The following is a 23,864-nucleotide window of genomic DNA, read 5'->3' as shown; positions in this document are numbered from 1 at the left end:
GGCCTGAATCCATCCATGCCCCCTTGGACCCAGCCTGCAGAGTCTGCACGCTCAGGAGGAAAAAGCAAAGTCCCCAGGCAGATAGTGTTGCCCCAGCAGCAGCCATGAGGTTTCAAAAAGGCCACCAGGCCCAAGAATCGCAGATCAGGTCCCTTTTTGTCCTGCAAATTCTCATGGGGCCTTGCAGTTTGCAAAGGGAACCTGCAACTTCCCAGCAAAGTGGTTGGGAATCCAGTATGCTGAGCTGGACCCCACTTTCCTTTCAGCTCCCTCAGTCTGGTGGAGCTTTCCCAGAAGACAACTCTGCCTTCCCAGAACTAGTTCAATAATTGTAACATCTTTCTTTGCCCCTGTCTTTTTTTAACAACTTTCCGATCCCCTAACAATCTCTCTGTGGGACTTTTGGGAGAATCAATGCCATTTTCCCTGGAAAACCCGAGGACAAGTTTACTTGCAGATGATTCTATTTATCAAACCACACAACAGTGAAAAGGGTCTCTCTGATGTCTAGGAAAAAAAAAACAAAACAAAACTGAGACCCTCTAGGTTTCTTTAGAGGAGCTGTTGGGGACCCCAAAGTTATTAAAAAAGATTACAGGGTTTGTTAAACTAGTGCTGTGGACCTTGGCGCTGGTGTTTGAAGACTTACTAGCAAATTACTCACAGCTCTTGGGGGAAGGATGATTGGCACCTCAGGTAGCAGAGTATTTTGTTTCAGAAGTGTATGCATTTCCATGCTGTTGATGTGCAAGTCCTGTGTCTTGTAGCTGACAGTGTTTCTTTTTAGAAAGATGGTCTTTTTTTCCAATAAAAAGACATAAATAGAAATAAAAGTAGAATAATATAATAATAAATAGAGAAAAAAGCAAATAGAAATAAAATTTATGAATAAAATGATGATTTTGTTAAGAAATCACAGAGTCAAGAGCCTGCACGTTCAGACCTTATTGTACAACAGCCTCATCAGCCCATTTGTGCAAGGACAAGTTCCAGGTCCTCTCTCATGTTCTACCACAGTGTAAGAGAATGGCAAGAGAGATGTGCAGATGTTTGGGATGAAAGGAGGGAGATGGTGATGCAGTGCAGAACTGGTTTTATCCTTTGCAGGAATATGAGAGTGCAGGCTTTCTTCAGGGAGTGAGTGGAGGGGTAGATTCACCACCTACGTTAGGGGTAGTAACACGCATCACAAGCACTAGCCTGGGAAGCGCTGCCCATGTGCACCTGAAGAGCAGCACTTGCAAAGTGCCATTTTCTAGGTGCTGTGGGAAGGAGGCATCAGGAAATATGTGTGTGTCAACCCTATTTTGGACTGTCCTCATGGGTGCATGTCCACAGGGCAGCCTCATGTCCACCTGGAGCAGCACTGGTCCTTGCCCAACTTCTCAGGGTCTGTCTCCAGCTCGCCCTTCTCTAGAGATGCCGCTTCTTAAGAGTGGAGTTTCCTGGTGCATAGGGGAAAAGTTGGAGTTTCTGAGTTGGGAAAACTTGTTGCTGAATGGAGTCAGGTACAGGATGAAACGCTGTGTTTGCCATTTGTGAACAATCCTGATAAGAAGGAAATAACAGCTGGGCCACATGCTGCCTTCGCACCGAAACAGAGAGCTTTCTGCAAAAAGAAAGTGACAGGGGCTGGTGGTATTTTTTCTTCTCCTTCTTCCTTGACAGTTCTAAGGCCTCTGGGGTTTCCAGACACCTGGCTCTCAATTAAACTGCTAATCTGTGAAGCAAGGCACTTAAAGCAGGGAGGAAAAACAGCTTATCAAGTTAACCAGCTCTGGCCTTGGGCTCCTACTGAATTGAATATCGATATTTTTTAAGGGATTCCATTAGCGACAGCAGGGACCACGATGCTGTTCCCAGCGATGCTGCTGTGGGCAGGAGGAGTGCTGCTGGGGATGTGACAGCCCGTGGCAGGGGACGTCATCAGTGCCCACTGGGCGCTGTGCCCGCAGGGCACTCACGTTGCCTTTGACAAGTTTAATTGGTTGTTAAATCCCGGGGGAGCTGCAGCCCAGGATCCAGGTAGAGCTGGATTGCAGGACAGGGAAGGGAGAGCAGAAACCCCATCCCGCATTAACGGGTCACCGTGGTCCCTGCAGCAGAGGAGACCCTGTGATGTTCTGAGGAGCAGCGCCATGGGGGGACACATACTCTTCCCTAGAGGAGAAAGGGAACCAAGCCTGATCTCCTATAATCTCCTGTAACCTCATGGTGGAGAATGCCTGAGTTCAGTGCAAGAGGCATGAAAATAAGCCACAGAACTTACGATGGTGCTAAATGCAACATGCCCTGATGGGCGAGCAAACAGGAATTTACAAAAGCATTAAAGAAATTAAGCTCTTCTGCTGGGAGTTTTTAAAAAAAGTCTTCACTGTGGTGACAAAATACAGCACAGGTGTTTCCAGCATGAACTTCCTTTTAATCCAATATCAGCACGCGAGGAAGGTAAATTGAGCATCTCCCATGCAGGAACTTTGTTAACCTGATTATAAATTTTCCGGGTTTTAGGAAGGTTAATAACACTGCATATGCCTGTGTTAATTGGTTTTCTTCCTGGGATGTTGAGGCGCAGCCAGCAAGATGTTGCAAGCTCGCATGGCCGCAGGAGCTGGGAGGCGTCGCCCACCAAATCCTGCCAGGAATGTGTGAATTGAATTAACATCGGGATCACAGTAAGTTAGGGATACCTTCTTGTGAGGAAGGGACTGGAGGATTTGTCCCAGCACCATCCACTCCAACCCAGAGTCTGGATGCAAATTCTCCTTTATGTCCATCTGAATCTTTCCCTACAGAGAGATTCGCCCATGTTTCAGCCAGGCCCTGAGGAGGCAGATGAAGTGAGGAGGAAGGAGGGAATGGAAGGAGGGAGAGAAAGAGAGAGAGAAAAGAGAAGGCAGACAGGAAAGGCAGGAAGGAAGGAAGTTGAAGAAAGAGGAAAGGAAATAGGAAATGAAGGACATGCAAGGAAATGAAAGGAAGCAAAGAAGGAAGAGAAAAGGGACCTAGACCGTTTGGAGAGTTGGGCAGAGACCTCATGACGTTCAACAAGGGCAGGTGCAGGGTCCTGCACCTGGGGAGGAATAACCCCAGGCACCAGTATAGATTAGGAGTTAACCTGCTGGAATGCAGCTCCGTGGAGAGGGCTTTGGGAGTCCTGGTTGACAACAAGTTAACCATGAGGCAGCGATGTGCCCTTGTGGGCAAGAAGACCAAATGGATCCTGGCTGCACCAGGAGGAGCGTAGCCAGTAAGTAGAGGGAGATGATCGTGCCCGTCCACTCAGCTCTCGTGAGGCCGCACATGGAATATTGTGTGCAGAAATATTCTGGGCTCCCCAGGACAAGAAGGGCATGAAACTTCTAGAGAGGGTCCAGCGTGGACCAACAAAGATGCTTAAGGAACTGAAACATCTATCTTATGAGGAAAGACTAAGCAAGTTGGGCCTGTTTAGTGTGGAGAAGAGAAGAGTGAGAGGAGATCTTATCATCTTTCACAAATACTTGTGCCTGAATATGTAAAGAGGATAGGGCCTAACTCTTCTCTGTGGTGACCAATGACAAGACAAAGGACAGTGGGTACAAATTAAAACACAGGAAGTTCCATCTCCATGTGAGGAAGAATTTTTGTACTGTTAAGGTGACAGAGCCCTGGAACGGGCTGCCCTGAGAAGATGTGGTGTCTTCTTCTTTGGAGATCCTTTGGAGATCCTCAAAACCCTCCTGGATGTGATCCTGTGCTACATGCTTTAGGTGTCCCTGCTTGAGCAGTGGGGGTTGGACTAGATGATCTCTAGAAGTCCCTTCCAACCTCAGCCATTCTCTGTGATTCTGTGTGATTCTATGTGAAAATTGCGTTAACTGAAAAACTCACCATGTTTTGGGGGTTACCTGGGGTGACTGATTCTGGGCTCATTCGTCCCCAGGAGGGACCTGGTGCCAGATGGGTGGAAGGGGCTTCCAGCTCAGCAGTGGTCTGGGCCATGGCTTTCGGCGCAGGTGGTCATCTCGTCTCCTCTATTTCCCTTCCAGAAAGCTGGGCTGATCATACTGAACTCTCCTTTATACTCTTTGAGGTCAACAGATGAAAGTCTTCTTTCATAGGTTCATCTCTCTTAGCCCGAGTTGCATTTTGTCTTTCTTTTTCCCATTTTCAACTAGGCCTGACTTGCTGCAGTCCTACACTGGGTGCTGAAAGGTAAATTAATAGCTGTGCAAATGCATCCGATGAGGACAGTCATAGTTATTAGACTGCTAATGTATAACCAGAGGCATGTGTCTCAGCTGTATATATTTTTCTAATCAGACATATCACCAAGATTTCCAGCTCCAACTCAAACCAGGACTCCCACTGACTTTTACGTGGTATATCAAAGAGGAGAGTGGCTCAGGAGGGTGCTGTACTTTGTAAAAATGCACTGAAGAGCTATATTTTTTCACCAGGAAGGAACAATAAGCTGCCACAGTTGATACCATGCAGGATTTAATCTGCATCCTGTGTGAAGTGCTCTGCTGGAATGCAATTAGATGAAGTATGAAATATTAATATGTGATGATTAAAATGTCCCTTTTTCAGTTGTTACAGTAAAGAGTCCACTAAGTGATGTGATGTGAGTGCTGGGGATAGGGAGAAATGCTGAGAGGTTGTGCCAAGATTGCAAAGCGTCTGCTGATACTGGGGAGCAGCGGGTTTCACGGGGGGTGCTGATGAGTGCTCGGCACCCGCTTTCCAAATACCCTATACCACATGTTTCATAGACCCATGCAAGCCATTTCGTCCCGTGGGGGAGGTCTCTGATGGCACCTCAAGTCTCAGCAAGCCGGGAGCGCCTGCAGCCTGTGCTGCTGCTGAAGCCCCGCTCCCGGGAGCATCCTCAGGCTGCACCTCTCCCTGGGCAGGAGCCCGTGGGCAGATGGTGCTTGACAAACACCTTGTGCGCAGAGACAGAGGGATCCTGTTGGTCTCCTCCCAAGTCTTTCCAGGTAGCATGGGCATCATCTGGCTGGACCTGGAGGCTGCCATCTGGTGCCTGCTGCTCGCTTGCTGTGGGTGCAGTCAGGAGTGGGTGACGGTGGCCTCCTTTTTGGAGCTCTCCACATGCGGGAGGCTCCCAGAGTGGTTCTCGCAGGATTCCCTCCTCTGCTGCCAGTTTCGAATCTGTACAACAGGGATCTCATGGCTCGCCTTCACAAAAAACCTTGGGATACCAAAGCGCCTGGTGCAAAGTGAGCACAGAGTGCCGGGCGAGAAGAGCCCAAGAGTGGTCTGAGTGTCCACTGTGTCCTTTGCTCCCAGGGTGAAGCATTTCTTTGCTTTCATGCATTTCTTTTATTCTTAAAGTGAAAGTGCAGTCTGAGCTGGGCCCATTGACATGAGCAGAGCTGAGTCACACTATACCTGTTGAGAGGAGCTGGCCCATCGAATTTGGAGGGAAACACACTGATTTCCACCCCACATGCTCTTCCTGCCAAATCATCTTAACCCCCGTCCCCCTCCTGCTCAAGGTTAAGGTGCTCAGCAGTTGATGCAATTGGTATTTGTAGATATAAGCAGCTGCTCAGAGATGGAAACGTGGGCAGATGTCACCATTCCTGTCCTGACAAAGGTTGGGGAGCCTATGGGCTAGGAGCAGGATGAGGTCTCCCTAAGATGCACACATGAGAGAACAGCAGCAAAACTCCATGAGGGCTGCAGGGGAAAGGAAGGAGAAGCTAGGAGACCAGATTATGTTTTAGTTTATTTGGTGCCACAGCCAAAATTAAAATGCTTGTCTTTGCCAGCAGAGTCTAGATGAGGGCACCTAAGCAGATACTATTGCAGGGAAATCAGGCCGGAGATAGAGTGAGGCAGGTGATAGTAACATGTCCTAAAGATGTCCAGAGACGTCCTAGCAGGTGCTCTTGGTGCCAGGCCGAACCCTGCAGTGGGAGGCAGAGCTATCCCTGCCACGCAGACACGCCGCTGGCTGCGTGCTCCAGGACCACAGGCACAGCCTAACACACACGACCAGCTGGTGCTCATATTGCCAGCACCCTGCAGGTCTGGAGGCAACAAGAGCCAGCTCTGCCCACGCTGGCTCCAGCAGGAAGGCGGAGAGAGGAGAGCTCTCCACTAGAATGTGTGCAACCAACTGGGAGATCTGACTAGCCTGATTGCTTCCTGTGGTGAGTGGTGAGATCAAGTGGTGAGATTCAAGTGGTGAGATCTTTGGCATCTGTGTTGACTTCAGGAAGACTCTTAGCATGGTCTCCAAGAGTATCCAGGCATCTGAGTCAGGAAGTCACCATCTGGATGGGTGGCCTCCTGGAGCAGTGAAAATCTAGCTGGCTGGTTGGGTAGTGATTGCGTCATCCAAGGGTTGTGCTAGGGGCTCATAGTCTACCCAGACTGATATGAAGAGAATTTGTCAGAGAATGTGGGGTGGGGGTGAGCGAGGCTGGAGAATGGGCAGCAGGAATGATTGAAGACTTGAATAAACTCTGGCAGCTATCAAAGAGGAAAGGAGTGGGCATGGATCTCCTGAAGGGGAAGTGACTAAGTGGGCCAAGGAAGTCTGTGTGAGATGGCCTTGTGTTGGCTATAGGCATCCAGAGATCATAGGCCAGGGCCCATCTACTCTGAAACAAAAACTACAGGGACAGTCAGTCCCTGGGTGTAACTGGATTCTGGAGTCTCTAGGTGTAAAGTCATCCGTCAGCATCACTGACCTGCAAAATCACTGACACCATGGGATGGATACAAAATGGATCAAGTCCAGGATTACCTTGATGAAAGCACCCTAGATACAGTTTGCAGCCCTTCTGGAAGTCCTCCCCACTCTCAGCTCATCCCGATGCCCTGGAGATTAGCAGGGAGATTTCCTGTGGATGAGACATGCTGGAGGACTCTCCAGGTTGGGCACCCAAAATGACAAAATGACTGGAAATCATGCCTGGGCTTTTTCTCAGTTTCGCCACCTGTGCAACAGGAATGGAGATTGTTTCCTATGTGAATCTTTTCCAGGCTACTTTATGTTCATTAGCAAAACTGTGCTTAGAGAGCATGTCCCCAGTGAACAGAGCACTGCAAAGTATATATTACAAATAGATAGTGTTATTTGGATGTTATTGGGATTTCAAGAAAGCTGAAGTTAGGCACCATTTGCCAAGGGTTAGAGGATTCAGTTCACCTTAGGTTACCTCAAAAATCTTATCCTTCAGTCATTTTCTACATTGTTTTTAAGAACACATGCTCAGCCAGAAGCTGGTTTGGAAACAATAAAATAAAAATATCTGTCTGTAGGAGTGGGAAAAAAATGCAACAAACCAGACTTAGACAATGCCTAACTTTTTTTTTCCAGTCAAATTAGGAAGATTATGTACTGTCTCAGTGGTAGGTTAATGGAATCATAGAGGCTAGAGGTGGATAAGATTTGTTGTGCCATTGCCATTGCTGCTGCTCCTCATGGAAGACCATCCCTGCCATATATTCCCAATGCTCTGTATAGCCTGGCTTTAAAAGATTAAAGGAACTGAGTGTCCAGTTCTTTGTGCTCTGAGAATTGGAAAGGCTGGGGTCTACCAGCCGCAACTTGTCTGTTTGGAGCTCATTGATTGCAAGCGGTGTTAAAACCCTCCATATCTACCTGGGTCAGGCTGCAAACACCATCTGCATGAGAGATGCAATCCACTTGGTGAGACCCCAACAAGATACAGAGCTGGCAGTGGTGACCCTAAAACACTGATGCTTTTCTCTACCTAGAGAAGCACTGTCAGACAGGAATTGGTTTATACAAGCAACAAGCCAGCCTGGGCACCCCAAAGAGCCAGAAGCTAAGCAGTAGTCTTCAGAAGGATATACATCACCTGGAGGGCTAACCTACCAAATTAATGACCTTTCCTCCCCTCAAACTGTTTTAGGGGAAGAGAGACACAACTGGGAAGTTTTCACATCCCATGGGGGAAGGCCCGTGCAGGAGAAGGACTTTAGTTCTTTAAAGATCTCAAGTGTAAACACAAAGAGCACAGCAGGAAATGTTCCTGTATCTCCGTGGCTTGCATCTGTCTGGCAACAACTGGAGGAAAGAAGAACTGTGGGTTTCAAGGCTTGGGAAAGGCCACGGACGGTGGTACTGCGGGCAAGCAGACCTTGCGAGATGTGGGGACGAGTCGGGGCAGGACCTGCGTCTGTGCAACCCTTGAGACAGGCAGAGCTGCTGAAAATACCTGCTGCAGCTCGGAGCAGACTTTTCCTGGGGAAATAACACGCAGTGCACAATAAAGTGATTCCAAAGCATCCCCCGTGCTCCTGGAAAGAGGAAGGGAAATCAAATGGGTGTCTTTGGACACCTGTAATTTTTCTGCAGCCACCATAGTCGGCAGCCTGATAGACAGCAAGACTAGATTTAGTTTCACACAATTACCACCTCTGTTCCTTCCCATCCCTCATCTTCCAAAGTGAAGCAAGGATTGCACCTTACAACTCTGGAAAATGCATGGAAGCAGCTCGGTACAGCATCTCTGACTGAGGGCCTGGAGATTCCCAGGCTAACAGTGACACCTCCTGTTTGTAGGAAATGCAGCTAGGAACTAGCGCTCCCAATCCCGGTAGAAGTGCGAGAGCGAGTGCAGTGCAAACCTCAGGCAGCCTCCTGCAGCACACAGGGCACTTTGCCACCCCGTTCTCATTTGCATCCAGAAAAATATCAAGCTCCTTTGGAGTTGCAAGGGCAGATCCGCAGGGAGCAGCCTGTGCTTGTGTCTAGTGAGAGCTGGCCTGTGCTGAGAGGTGCTCGCAAGTGAAAAGCCCTGAGAGATAAGCATGGACTAAGGTGCTGCGTGCAGACTGATTTTGAAAAATAAGCGGTCCTCAAATAGTAATTAATTATAGACTGTAAAAAGTTTTCCTTAAATTGTATTAAAGCTTTTACTTAGAAGTAAAATTGATTTAAATCGCATTTTGCTCCCCAAGAACAACCAGGTTACATCCAGAGCACGAGAACCTGATAAATGAGACATTTCTGGCAAGCTTTGCCCTGGCCAGGTGAGAGTCCCTTCCCCAGTGTGTACAGGCTCTCCAGAGACAGAATCCACCAGCTGTGACTGGCTACACTGAAGAGCTGGTTCTTGTGCTCCGGGCTTGTTGGGAGTGGCCATCTTTTTGTAAGACTCTGGTAACTCCCTTATGCCATTTTCTGACTCTCTCACCTTTTTTCCTTCAGATGTTCAAGATGTCATTGAAGGTACAGACAAGTAACATCACAAACAAGAACGATCCCAAGTCCATCAACTCCAGAGTCTTCATTGGCAACCTCAACACAGCCGTGGTCAAGAAGTCGGATGTGGAGACCATTTTCTCCAAGTATGGCCGCGTGGTGGGCTGCTCCGTTCACAAGGGCTATGCCTTCGTGCAGTACTCCAACGAGAGGCACGCGCGTGCCGCTGTCCTGGGCGAGAACGGGCGCGTGCTTGCTGGCCAGACTCTGGGTAAGTCTTCCACTAGCCATTTTTGGTGCCAGGGAGCAGCAAAGACTGGCTGCTCCCCAAGGAGTATGGAACTGGGAGCAAGGAGCTGAACATGCTACTGTGGCCAGGATGGCAAAAGCCTCACCAGTCAGGGCCTAGGCCCAGCCCCAAAATGAGGCAAGTGGGGCAGACCCAGAGATGATAACCAGGGTCAACCAAGAGCCCAGATCATCAGGCAAGTCCATGGTGTTGCGGCAGACCTGAGGTGAAGCAGGAAGTCAGGCCTCAACTCAGGTCCAGTGCTGGCTGGGCAGGCCCATAGTGACAGCACAGGTCTGAGGTCAAGCCAGGAGGTCAGTCTCCAGTTTGGGGTCTGTGACTGGATTGAGAGGGTCTGTGGAGGGTCATGGGTACAGGCAATGGGTAAAATAGAGCCGGAAACCAGCACTCTGGCAGCATAACTTAGGCAAGGGCTGAATGTCCAGGCCAGAGCTTAAATGAGGCTCCTGGGCCCATGGGCAGGGGTCCCAAGGAAGGCTGATCATGGTCAGTAAGTCCTATTAGTGCCTTGATGTTAGGCCCCCAAAACTCACATTATGGACTGTGATTGTAGGAGCTAAAACATAAGAGTCTTGATTGATCTCATTTTCTTGCTTAGAGCTCTGGTAGGGATGGAAAAGGCTGGGAAAAACATTTCCTGGTTCTCTTTCTGGACAGGACCATGAGCTTCTGAGGTTTGGGGTCCCTGGACACACTCATTTGCTTAGTTACTCCTCTTATTTCACCTTTCATGGTCTTAGCCTCTGCATAACATGCCAGCATAAACGATCTAGCAGGGAATTTGCATGGAAGAAAACAGATGTGCCTAAATTAACCATGTGTCATTAGTGTTCAGGCATGTTAACTAAAATGACTGGATTATGCTGTTTAAAAGTCACTGGAGCTTGAAGATATGTTAATACCGTTGATACTATCGCAACATTAAAGGCCCCACTGAATTTTGGGCCCCTTTAGGCTCTGTAGCAAGAGATGTTCACTGCTGAGAATCTTACAATCTAAACAGCAAAGAGGAGGATGGTTTCTGGTCTTCAATGTTTCTCCTTCTGCTTCTGGTCATAGAGGAGATCATAAGGATAGCATGAGAGGAGAGTCTCGATTACTTTTTTTCCCATGCCAATGCCCTGGAGGGTGGACCACAGTGCTGCTTGGACTTTGTGGAGACACTGAGAGCTTAAGATAAAAATCCTGCATTGAAGCAATTTTCAGACCCTGATGTTGTACCCTTCATTTCAAGGTGCCTGAACTAAAATGACAGCAACTCATCATCTGTAGGGCTTCCACACATGTCATCTCACCCTTTTTTCACCATTTAAAAATAAGTGTCCAGTTATAAGTGATCACCTAGACATGCTGTACAGTCACCAGAGCCAGGCACCTCTGGGAGTGAGTGTTCAGCTTGGGATGGAGGTGCTCACCTTACCTTTTACTTGTCAAACCTGTAGTATACCCCAATGTACCTCTGACTAACTTTGCTCAACTGATGTTAAAAGAGATGTCTTCCTCCCCCTCTGTCCACGTATGTGAAAGTCTCTGGTCTATCCCTGCTGTGTGATAAAAAATAACAAAAACATCCCAGCTGTTCCCAGCTGCATCCTTCTTCTGCAGATTGCTCTGAAGGGTCACACGCTGAGAAGCTGTTGTCAACCAGCTCTAAGCTGAGAATTGAAGACAGCATTTTTAATGAAAAATTGTTACTTGTCAGCCTGCTGCAGAGAGTGGTCATTGGACACCCAGTGAAGAGATTTACAACCCATTCCCACTATGCTTCTGGCACAGCAGTCTGAAACACAAAGTTGAATTTAGCTGTGGTCTTTCAGATAGGATGCTGCTTCCATCGGTTCCAGCGGCTTATTCAAACACCAGAAACTTTTACACTTCTTTTCCCTTCAGCACAAAGCAAAGTTGAAGGCACAGGGTGACAGGGTGAAGTGCACTGTGCCAGTATTGCTTCTAGTCCAGATGTTGCCCGCATGTTCACACAGTGCATAGACATAATGAGCAAGGCCTTGGGGAAGAAAGACGCTTATGTGGACACTGCAGAAATATGCTACAGACTCAGCCGAGAAACGAGCACTTTGCTGAGGAGAGATGGCTAGGAAAGGGTGACCTGATGGGAACTTCTGATGCTCTCCTCAGCGCCCGGTTTGACAACAAGCCATAGGGACCTCTGGCGGCTGTGAGCATGTTCCCCTTGTAGGAAAACCTGGCAGAGAGGAGAAGAGAATACCCTCCAAGGTGATTAGAAGACATCTTTGCACCAAACAAGCTTTCAGGGAATTGCTGGTGGAAAGTCACCACCAAAAGGGGAGGTCACATCCACGCCACTGTGCTCCTGGGGAGAGGATGGAAGGGGTCAGAGGACATGGAAGACGTGCTGCTGAAGAGGATGTGCTTGGCTCTGTAGAGGTGGGGTACTCCAAGCTGACAGCAAAACTTCCCTACCCTGGCAGGCAGTGGAAGCTGCTTTCTGCCATAGCAGGAATGTTTTCATCTTCAGCTTTAACCTGCCAGTTCAATCTGAAATGTCAAGCTTCCAAAACAGGTTCTGAACTTGAGCCTCCTCTGCAGGTTGCAAACGTTTGTTCCTCTAGGCTCTCTGGAAGGGCTGGCCAGAGCAAACATCTGTTTCTAGCTCCCTCCGTAACTTATGCATGATGGGATGCAACCAGATATTTCTTTGGAAGAACAGACATTGCAGGAAGCTTCCAGTGCTCTTTACTGGTAGCAAGATCAAATCCAGCAGTAATCTGTCCCTGCTGCCTCTGCCAGGCAATGGGCATCTTCCTGATTTCATGTGGTCAAAGATGCCTGGATGTGGGAGAGGGATACAGCCATGGGGTGGGCAGATGGCTTCAGTGACAGCTGCAGAGGGGACAGATGAAGATAAGTTGATGGAGCACAGTGATGCAGCGGAGGGAGCCAGATTGTCAGTGAGATGCAAAATCTATTCAGGCCAATGTGCGTGCTGAGCTGTTGTCTCTCCTTATTCAGGGTCAAGGGAATCCTGAGGGAACCTAACTGCACCACTGCTGTAGGTTGAAAGTAGAAATTTTTGGTCTGACTGCATGCACGGATGAAGGCTCTGCTGTGCTATTTCTAGTGGTGCATACCAGCAAATTGAGCTAATTGGTGTTGTTATCCACCATTGGGCTTTCATTGCATCTCCCTCAAAGCGTGTTAAGCAGCATGGTGGTGCCATTAGCCCTCCATTTTACAAGAAAAGTGACTGACAGCTCATGAGAAGCCCCTGACAGCCACAAGGGCTCACAGCAGGGAGAGCAAAGCTGAGCGAGGATGTGTTACGGAGTGCACGGAGGAAGAGTTTGCTACCTTCCTCGCTCACAGCAAATGGTCATTACCAAAATGACCGTTTCTGAGTCAGCTCCAGCTAACTCAGAAAGGCCCCAACATGCTCAATAGCCACAAGGACAGCAGTTGTCCACAGGCCTGCCCTGTCCATAGTCATGTGTGCCTGTTCTGCTCTCAGGCTGGACACTCCTTTAGCATTAACTGTCAGCAACAAAGAACATTTATATGGAAAGAGCCTGAAAAGCAGAAGTTTGGGTGTGATAGAGAAACCAGGAGGTACTTGCTTGCTCCTCGGCCAAGGAACTCTGAGGGATCGAGACCTCATGCTTCTCTGCTCCTCTCCATGCAATCTGGGGCTCCACAGACATCATTAAATTGTCTGTACTGTTTCTTCTCACTTTGAAAGCACATTTGACACCGAGGCAGCGGAACCGATTTCTTCTGCAGGCTAAAGGAGGTCGCTCTCACCTTCCCTGCGATGGAATCTGCCTCCAGGATCAACCCGGGTGGCTGCAGGCATGTGTCTGCCCCTGTGCAGCTTTAAGCGCAGCCAAATCCGAGCGATGCCCAGGTGGCTTGTGCTTAAAATTCATTTTATTCTGCAAAGAACAAGGGATAAACTGTAACTGCCAGTTAACAGCATCCAACAGTTTTATATGTGATTGGTGTCTTATCACAACCACGCTGAGTTCTCCTGAGAAACCAGACCTGAAGTTGTCATCTTGTGTGCATGGGTTAAGCAATGTGCAGGGCATTCGGCTTGAAAACTAATGATTAGTAGCTCTGCAAAGGGAGAGGAAGAGGTCAGCCAAAGGTAAGAACTGCCTTGGTCCGAAGCAGTGCTGATCGCTGCATTTTCATTCATTGCAGATATCAACATGGCCGGGGAACCCAAGCCAAATAGACCTAAAGGGCTGAAGAGAGCAGCCTCGGCGTTGTACAGGTAGGTCTTCTCCGTGTCCCCTCCCTGCAGCTGTGTCTCAGGGCTGATGTTTCCCACTCGGCATATTGATGCCTCCAGGTCCTGGACTTCCCCCAGAACCCCCCAGGCTGCTGCTACTCAATGAGCTCTGTCCTTGCTTGCTGGGCTGAGGGGAAAAGAGCCAGTGAGAGCAGAGCCAGGGCTTGGGGACGTGTGAGTCTCCTCTGGGCACAGCTTGGCTCATGGACTGGGTGTCTGTTGAAGGAATACAGACAGTAGCTGCTTGAAACCACACCAGAGATGTTAAAATGGGTCTGAAAAAGTGAAGCCCTCCCCTCCAAATCCAGCTCCAAGAGTGTTGAAGGAGAACAGGGATGAGTTGGGCAAAGACGCAGGAGAACAGGCCAAGAAAAGATAGACTCCAACCCATGGTTTTTCACATGCAGAAGAAAATCCAAGACAAGGGAAATCTCACCTTCCCAACTGCCTCTTCTTCTAAATATCTCCTTTACGACCCAAGTTTAAAAGGAAAATCAGTAAAAAGGAAAGTCAGCAAAGCAGAAGCATCCAGCTTGACCGTGCATCAGGTCTCTGCAGTCACCAGACTGTGGCATGATGAGGAAGTCACGGAAGCAGCCACCTGCCTCTTCCCAATGGTTTTGCCCTTAATAGATAAGGAACATGGTCCCAGCGAGCCAGCCAGACAGGGAGGGCAGGACGTGCTGCGGAGTTACGGCACATTGATTTCCTAGACAGAAACCTCAGCATCCAGGGAAAGATTACGGCTGTGAGTGATGGAGGAGCATTTCTTACCTTGTACCCAAGGAAGTAACAGTTTATTGCTTGGCTCTTAGCTCTTTACAGGTACTAGATTTATGAGCCGCTGTGTGTAAACACATTCCCAAGCGAAGCACCTGTGTGTGCCTCCCCACAGCACCAAAAATACACAGGGGCTGCCCCATAGAGCTCTGCCAACAGCCCAAGAGCTCACATATGCCGCACACTACTGAAAATCTGCTCAAAGAAACTTATTGAAGATTTAATCCATCTTGTTGCATGAGCAGAGTTTGGCCCGCTGTATTTACATGGGATGCAAGGCAAGGGGAAATATCCACACTGATATACGGAAACAGAGAAAATAGAAATATTTTTGTTTAAATGTATGAATACTATTTATGCAGTGGGGGTAGTTTATAATGCAACTCCATTTGTTCTGTGCAGGCAGGCAATAAAGACTCCTCCTTTGCCAGCATTTTCTCATGGTCCATGCCTTGGCCACTAACCCACTCCTGTTGTAATGACTATTATCTCAGACTCTGAGGTAGAGCGAAATGTTTGCTACTTCCCACAAATACAGTTATGTTAAAATACAGTCTAGAGAGTTATCTTGCTCGGAGCTTCGGCAGTATTTTATGCTAGATTGGTGACAGATTTAAACTTTGCCACTGGACTAGCAAAAACCCTGGGAAACAGGGAGACCAGGTTTGCACCAATCTATGGTTATAGCTTTTTCTAACCATAATTTATTTTTTTTAATGTTGGAGTTACTTACAAATTGCAATCTATAGCTTATAGAAATGCTATGTTGAACACATTAGATTATCTCCTTGGGGAATGGGGTTTATTTTGTCTCAACATGGGAGAGACTTGTGGATTAAGGGAAGGGATCTCTCATTTTGGATGCAGAGGAATCAAAAATCCTGACAACTTCCCTTGATCCATCAGCCAAGGTATGTGTTTGGGTGCTTGAAATTTAATAGAAATCCCTTGGGATTTGGCTTCCCCTCTGCTGCCAGTAGGTAAAACATTCACAGGCTTTTGCCAGCATAAATTCTCGCGTCTCTCTGCAGGAGCCCAACCTTCAGATAGTGTAAAACCTTATGGCAGGGCTCCCTCCCGCTGCCTGCAGTGTTTGCCCAAGCATCTCTTTGCACACAGGACATCCCTTCCCTGCTCCGACCAGCTGCAAGCAGGGTCAGGGGATCCCAGAGCACTCTGCAGGGTGCTGACGTGCCCAGGAATGCCACCAGCGAGGTAGCGAGGCCAGCTGGAGAATGCTGTATCACAAAACCTTCTGGCAGTCATTTTCTGGCTGCCTGGGGAATGTCCAGGCAGACTTTCCTGGGCTCTCAGGACTGTTGTCCCGTTGGTCCCTGTGGCCCTGCTGGGTCTGCTCCCTGCTCTGGGCTGTGATGAGGAGTCAGCTCTGCCCCAGGAGATGTCGCAGTGCAGTCAACTCAGTGTTTGTATTGGACCTTTGGAGGAAAAAAGCTCTGGCCTTCGGAACAGTGTTGGTCATGGGCTTGCTCTGCAGCTGTAAGGACATCTTCATCGAGCTTTGGGACAACCTAAGCTGAACCTGCAAGAGCAACAAAGCGTCTGGCAGATCAGTGACCCAAGGAACCAAGTCTGAAATGGGGATGGACGCAAACTACCACTGGCTTATTTTCAGAGCCTGCAGGAATGGGAGGATGGTCTCCTTTCGGCTCTGCTGGCATTCGCATCCCTTGTTATGCCCATTGCTTTCACCACCAGGAGTTGGTGTTGAGCCTCCTCCAAGCAGCAGCTACACTCATCCCACAACAGCACAGCAGTGCCAGGAGCAACAACATCCCCAAGAGCCCAGGGCCAAATCTGCCCTGATGGGGCTGAGAAACAGCCACGGGGCAGAGCAGCAACGGTACCAGCTGCTGGACCCAGCACCCTCTCCCTGCACGCAGCAGCCTCCGTGCAGTGCTAGCATCTTGGAAATGCCCCTTTCCCTTCCCATATCTATCTCCCAGCTTCCAACTACTTTGGCAACTTGCAGAAGGAAAGAATCTCGCACCACATGTGCAAGATTTTCAAAGCTCCCCATTTAATCAATGCCTGATGTTGCAAGTAGCTTTGCAGTTGATATTATTTCTACTGCTGCAATAATTAAGGTTGTGCAACTGTTAATAGAAGGATGCAACCTAAGAAGAACCTGTCACTTGTGATTATCAGTACAAGGCCATCAACCAGGTAATTAAAAGCATGGCCACTCAGATTTACATCTGCTCTTCAGGTACATGCTCCAAAGTGGCACCTTCCTTCCTGCAAATGTAGTGGAAGTGCACCACATTGAAACAATTTGCCCTTCAATTCCTAGTGTGTTGGTTTTGAACTTTGGTAAGTTGTTAAAAAGAATGTGATTTAATTACTAAACAGAAATGGCACAGAAGAGACATCAGGAACTGGAGGCATCGTGCTACCTGACACCGCTTTACAGCCTCGTGCTGGCTTACTCTCGAGTTCTCCTGTTTTGTTTTTAAAGGTCGCAGTGTCACCAACTGTTTGAAAAATGGCAAAAATTATTCCTCCACACATAGGAAGCCCTACCATGTCACTGAAAAATGATCCATCAGTTTTGGTGAGGTTTATCTTACATGCAGTGAAATGACCAGGCACACAATTTCCAGATAAACCACTGCAGCTGAGGCAATTGCAGCAAAGCTCTGTCTTGCCCCTTTCAAAGTTACGGAGGGTTTTTTTTTTTAAGTCTGAATGGATTAAAAAAAAATCACTTATTCAGTGCAGCTCCCCTGAATTATTTGCAATGTCTGCCTCTGAATGTGATGATTCCTAACCTGGATCTGCCTCTTTCTTCCCATAAGGAGAGTCTGGCTTGGGTGTGTCTGTTATAGGCTCCATGAGATGATTCCCACCGCATTTGGAAAGTCAGGCCCAGGTACCCAGGATAGTTAAGCATCTACATCCATTTGAAATGGGATATTGAGTGTCTTGAGTCCCCCAGGCTCCAGGGCCAGAGAATCTCCGCACTCCCTTGCTTTTCACCCACACCAATTTGCAGAGATTCTTGTACCCCCTCCATCCAGCAGATCAGACACGCTGTGATCTAACTCTCTGCGGCAACTGTAAATAACAAGTGGCAAAATTGTGTCGATGGTGATTTGCATCAGCAAAACGCGAGGCTTTCCGGTGCTGCTCATCCATTCCCTGGATGGCTCCTGCTGCAAACAGAGTATCATTTACTGGGTTTATTGGCCACTAAAGATACCAAAATGATGTTTCAGAAAGTCTTAAAAAATTACAAATCTATCTTAACTTTTTGATAACACACATGCACACATACACACGCACATCCACCCATCTGGGCCAGGGTGGCTCCAGCAGGGTGACTAAGACAAGAAGAAAGGCATGAGAGTGTTTCAGATGTTGGCAGATGCCTCCAAGCCATAGCAAGCTTTGCTAGCAGGAGCAGAGACCGATGACCAGTGACAGCCCAGGGACAAGTTTCTGTGGTGAATGGAGACGCTGCTTCTTCCCAGGCAGTGTCTGCAAACTGTACAGAGAGGTTACTGCTGCCTTTCCCTGCTTATGGACCCCAAAAACCTCCTTTCCATTGCATTGCTAGAGCCAGCCAGCAGCATTTCACCAAAGCCTGTCAGAACTAAGAAATATTACAAAATTGCAGCAATTTCATTTAAGTTGCATCTAAGGGGAGAAAAGGAGTACCTTGACAATGTAGATGCAGCCTATTTCAATTTTCCTTTCAAGTAACTTCCTATTTTGATTGTATTCTGTGTTTATTGGATTCGAGTAGAATTGGAGTCGAACATTCGTGGTGATCAAGATAGATTGGAAGGCTGAGGGGAGTTATTTTTCTTGGAGATTTTCTATATTTCGAAGTTTCCTACAAGGTCAGAATGAAAATCAAGTTACCGGTCTTGAAATATCTCCTTGAAAATTTTCCACTTTCCATGCTGCCTCTTAAGTCATAAGAATATGGTAGTTATATTCCAGCAAGAGCTGATGTGACGAGAATCAACTTTCTTTTTCAGATCAGAAAGACACATAAGAAAATAAAAGCAGATCATGCTATTTGGGGTACTGGAATAGTCATTTCTCATCTCTGAGGCCAGCAGACATATTGGCTAAGGTCAGAAAAGGATGGGAGGACACCAACGCTGAGAAAAGGAAAACCAGTATCAGAAAGCAGCAAGTTGCTGGACCTAAATACATGTTGTGAAGCCCAGTACCAGCATAGGCATCTTGGGTGATAAATTGAATTTCTGGTCAAAACTACGTTTCCCGTCTGCTGCCCTGGCAAAACTCCTCTCGTTTTTGTCACTTCTTGCTTAAGCTGCAGGACACCAAATTCACGTCTCTCTTTTTCTTGATTCAGGCTTAATGCTTGAGCCCTCACCCTTTGATACCATGTCCCTAACAACAGCCTGCACTAGGCTGATCGCCCCGTGGAACGCCCACTGCACTCATGCTTTTTTCTCTTGCCTTGCAAGACACCCGCTGCAGCGAGGGCGAAAGCAGGGTTGAGTCTTCAGGGCATGGTGGAGATGAGAAAACCAGGGGCTGAAATGCAATGAAAGCCCAAAAAACAGGACATGGACAGGGTATCAGGAGGAGAAGAAAGGGACTAAACATCTTCAATACCACAACTATTAAATTCCTGAGCATCCTCTTTTTCTCCATGGTCACTAACCAGCCCTGTCCTTACTCTGTCTCTGCAGCAGTTATGACTTCGACTATGACTATTACAGAGACGACTTCTACGACAGGTAAGCAGGGGCGGCAGCGGCCTGACGGGTTCTCCTTTGATCCGGCGCAGCCCCCGGCTGCTTCAGCCCGCTGCCCATCCCTGCACAGGCTCTTCGAGTACCGGGGCCGCGTGTCGCCCGTGCCCCGGGTGGTCCCCGTGAAGAGGCCCAGGGTCACCATCCCCCTTGTGCGGCGTGTGAAGGCCACGCTGCCTGTCAAGCTCTTCGCCAGGTCGGCCGCCATCGCCAACAGCTCGGCCAAGCTGAAGTGTGAGTATGTGCGGGCGGGTGGCAGGGACCCCCGTGTGACCCACGTGTCCCCTGCCCAGCGAGGGGATTTAGGTCAGCGGGAGGGCTGAGGCTGGACGATCAAGGGCCTCCATGTCCCAGACACAGTGAGTCCTGGGTACCGTCCCGACACCTTCCTTTTAGTAGATGTGTCCCCAGGAAGCTTTGGCACTGTCCTGCCAGGCAGCCAAGAGGAGACAGCCCCATTCCCCGAGAGCCGCAAAGGGATCTCTGCAGTGTGTCCTGGTCAAAATCCCCTCCATCTCCAGCTTTGGAGGTTTCTGCAGCACAGCCATGGCCACAAGGGCTGAGTGTTATGGTGGCCATGAGCAACGTCTTGCTCACAGCATCATCCGTAATGCATAAGATGACCAAGCAGAGTAAGTACTTCTCTTTCCTTCTTCCATTCCAAGTGAAATGCAGCGAACTGCAAACGATCAAAACTGAACTGACGCAGATCAAATCCAACATCGATGCTCTTCTGGGCAGATTGGAGCAGATTGCTGAAGAACAGAAAGTGTCGACAGGTTTGTTGACTGCGTCTGAAGGCCTCGGGGTCAGTGGGGAAAGGGCCGGGAGCTGCAGCGCGGAGAAGGGCGTTCGGAGCAGCTCGTTTGGGCGGCCAGGCCGGTCTGCACAACTCAGTGGCTCCGTACAGTCAGCGGGCTCTGCCTTGCGGTGCCCACACCAGCTCCTGTTGGAGAGAGCCCTCAGACACTGCACAAGGTGTTTCTGCAGCACCAAAGAGGAGCAAGGACTTCACTATAGCAAACACCAAGATGCAGGTCCCTGCCCCAAGGAGTTCAAAGTCTGCAAGTCTGCTCAGCAGCAGATTCCTGGTTATGAGCCCCTGGTTGCTTTCTGCAGGATGGGAGAGGGAGGTTGCCTATGCCCAAGGGATTTTCATTCTTTTCCTGAAATGGAAATCAGAAGCCGAAAACTTTCCTGGGTTTTATACATGAGCACTAGGCTGCACTGCAGTTCATTTTCATGCATGGTTCATTTTCTGCCCATGTTGGGATTTAAGCAGAAGGGGTAAATGGGCTGCAAGTGTTAGACTAACTGGAAACATCACTGCAAAAAAAACACGCATGTGTGTTGCCACACCATAGGCTGCCAAAATTACATACTCCAAATTATGGAAATGGGTTTAAAATCATGATTTTTTTTCTTTGATGACATATTTTGTATTTTTTCATACTCACCCCAAAGGCTGGCAGAATTAATTCTGATTTGCCTCTCCAGTATTTCTTTCAAAAATCAACATTGTAGGAAAAAAAATCCACCATATATCCATTATTAATACAGCAGCTCCTGAATACGAGGGCCCACTGGATTAGTCTCGTCAGACTTCAAGAACTGCCCCCTCTAATCCAAGTGTCTTGGCTTTTGGTCCTGCAGAGGTACGGAAGAAAGCTGACGGAAGCAAAAGTGAGATCTCCCAGGAAGACACAGCATCAGAGGCAGAGATCAACACAGAGGAGCCGCTGAACGGAGATGAGGGTGAGGAAGAGGGTCTCACACGAGATGATTGTGAAGATGAACTGGTAAGAGGGTTTGGGTAAAGAGAATTTAATAAGAAACTGCAGTTTTCCTGGAACTTGTTAAGTCCCCAGGAAAATACAGTTTTTCCTGCTTAAAAATAAATAATTGTATTTAATCCCATGATTGCTTACAGCTTGTTTTTCCAGAGTGCTCTGCTTGCAAAAGATTTGACCTAGAGAATGCACGTGGAGATGCTGAAGAAACGTAGTTGGCTCTTGAAATGCAGTTCACATTTATCCTTGATTTCACAATAGTTAAATCAATGGTTAAAAGAGGTTGCTTTGCTCCAGAGTGATTCTCAGTTGGACTAAAACATATGGCAAAGACATGCCATATTATATTGAGTACACTTGACTAACAACTTGTATTTGCATTGACCTTTCTTCAGGATGGACACCAAATTGCATGAACCTACTTGCAGTTTGAGCAAGCAGCTACTGCTGTGCGTGAAGCGGTATATCCTTGCTGAAGGCAGCACTTGCCTGAGCCTGATTAGCCTGATGTCATATGCATTGGCCTTAGTATTTCCCTGCATAAGGATATTTTCTAGGCAGGGACTGCAAACAGGCCCAGTGAGCAACTTCTTTGCCTAAAATGAAGCATCCGTTTATGCAGTTACAGGATGAGAAATGTGTTTGCTTACCATGGTGTTGCAGGGTACTGTATTACTGCTGGTGGCATTGTCATTTCTCAAAAATAAAGGGTCCTCTGAAAACAGGATCAGCTCCAGACCCAGGTGAAATGGGCAGTTACAAAGGGCAACCAGGTGCTGGCCAGAGATCCAGCCCTCCTGTGCTGCTGCCTTCTTTGCCGGGCTTCAGCAAGCCAGGAGAGCTGTGGTTCTGATGCCCATGGCACCTTGGTGAGGATGGGTGAGGGATTTTAGCAGAGTTTTTCAACTGTTTCATCTTCAGGGGCCTCATAGCTGAAGCCCATAACTACTGCTGAATCTAAGGAGATGATTAAGAGAAGACATCATAACAGACTGCTGTGAAGCAGAAAGGCAAAAGCTGGCCTTCATCTCTGCTGATTATGACAAGGAAGCCCAGGTTTAAATTACCTCAAGGGAAACAGATGGTAGAAATTAGTGGTGGGGGGAACTTGCTGATGCTAACGATGATAAAGTGCTGTGCAGACTGTCAACAGCAAATGTGGAATTCTCCGGCATTGGTGGGATATGAAAACAGAGTTGAGAGGCATCTGTTGGGAATGATTTAGGGTGAAGTGGTCCTCATTAGGTGTAGGAAATGAACAAAATAACTACTTCAGGTGTCTACAATCTATTTTCTGTAATTCTCTGGTCCTAAAGAGGCATTGAGGTCAGAAATCTTTTGCTGCCAGGATCAGACAGGCTCGGTTGTGCTCAGCATGAGGCAGCTTAATGTGTGCAGTTCATCCACAGGAGTATTTCCTTAAACACTGCAAGGCAAATCACCAAAAAAAAAAAAAAAAAAAAACCCTTTATACTTTGATCCTGACCTTGCAGTACTGACCAACTCCTAAATCTTTCCAGTTCTTGGCGAGTGACTTCTTCATCCTGTGTCTCTCTTTGACCTACACACATCAGCATAGCTGTCATGTCCTGCTATCCATGGAGACTGCATCCACATTTGTCACTAAGAACATGACACATCCTGCACACATCTACCCTGCACACACACTTCCTTTCAGCCCCACCTCAAGGCTGAAGTTGGCTGCCCTGGTTCTGTGCACTAATCTCTCTTTGGCCATGGTGAGGGTGCCCACCTGGTGGGTAGGGGCAGAGGAGTCAAGTCCGAAAGGCATGCTGCAGCCTGTAGATGTGGAGAGAGACCGTCTCTCAGTATGGATTTGTGTCCCGATCTGTGCCAATATTTCTCTCAACCTTCACATCTTAACCAGTTCTGACTTGATTGTCAGTAACAGGTCCAGAAGGGTATCCCCTAATCTGCTTGTCAGTCAGCCGTGTCAAGAAATTGTCCTTGATGCTCTCCAGAAACCTCCTGGATTGCTTTTTCCCAGCCCCATTGCCCTTCCAGCAGGTATCAGGGTGGTTGGATTCATCAAATCATAGAATCGTTAAGGTTGGAAGGGACCTTTGGAGATCACCAATCCAACACCCTGCACGCGCAGGGACATCTACAGCACATGGCACAGTATTGAGTCCAAGCGGGTTTGGAAGATCTCCAGAGAAGGAGATTCCACAACCTCTCTTGGGTTCGCCTGCACCTTGAACAGGGACCCGTTTCAATTCTTGTTCATCTCTTAATACTGTTAATTCTGCCCCCTCTGCCCTATGGCAAGAGGGCAGGGGATCCTCAGATCAATTTCGGGGTTCTCTGGGTGCTCTCCCTGGGACAGCTGCAGAGTGTGGCCCCACTAGTCTGTTTCTTTCTCACACTGTCTGATTCTCCTATGATTAGGAGGACCTACAATCGTGAAGCTTCTTCTAGCTGCCCAGAGAATGCTTCATACCTTTCTCAGTCTGTAGCAGATGCCACCATGCTGTCTCTGGGTTTGGTCTGTCCTCTGGTCCTTAACCTAGGTCATTGCCTTTTCCAAGGCTGAGCTGTGTGCGTTTGAACTATCCATTTGCATGAAGCACAAGGCGGCCTCTTCACCTTGTGTCCTGGCCTCCTGAAGAACCTGTTCACAGGGCGCTACACCAGCTTGGTAACTGCAGCTCTGCAGCCAGAGGAGACTTTGTTCTGTTGCTGGAAGTCACAAGGCTTCAGAGTTGCCCGTCTCGGTAGCTTCCATTGAGAGCTCCTTAGAGCTACT

At 48.2% G+C, this 23,864-nt stretch overlaps 1 protein-coding gene across 1 annotated transcript in view; it reads left to right on the top strand.

Moving 5' to 3' along the window:
* Positions 1–23,864, top strand: part of RALY (RALY heterogeneous nuclear ribonucleoprotein) — a 75,203-nt gene that overhangs the window by 50,000 nt on the left and 1,339 nt on the right. The window contains exons 2-7 of the mRNA XM_010212585.2: positions 9,200–9,464; positions 13,683–13,755; positions 19,245–19,292; positions 19,381–19,541; positions 19,973–20,086; positions 20,961–21,106. Of these exons, the coding sequence (XP_010210887.2) occupies positions 9,200–9,464; positions 13,683–13,755; positions 19,245–19,292; positions 19,381–19,541; positions 19,973–20,086; positions 20,961–21,106 (807 nt within the window). The remainder of the gene's footprint in view (positions 1–9,199; positions 9,465–13,682; positions 13,756–19,244; positions 19,293–19,380; positions 19,542–19,972; positions 20,087–20,960; positions 21,107–23,864) is intronic.

This window comes from Tinamus guttatus, unplaced genomic scaffold, assembly GCF_059628265.1.
Source record: "Tinamus guttatus ecotype Peru unplaced genomic scaffold, ASM5962826v1 Tinamus_guttatus_pri_ptg000326l, whole genome shotgun sequence".
In the NCBI taxonomy this organism is placed as follows: domain Eukaryota; kingdom Metazoa; phylum Chordata; class Aves; order Tinamiformes; family Tinamidae; genus Tinamus; species Tinamus guttatus.
Note: the sequence above shows the minus strand (reverse complement) of the source record. Positions and strands in the feature narration are given on the sequence as shown.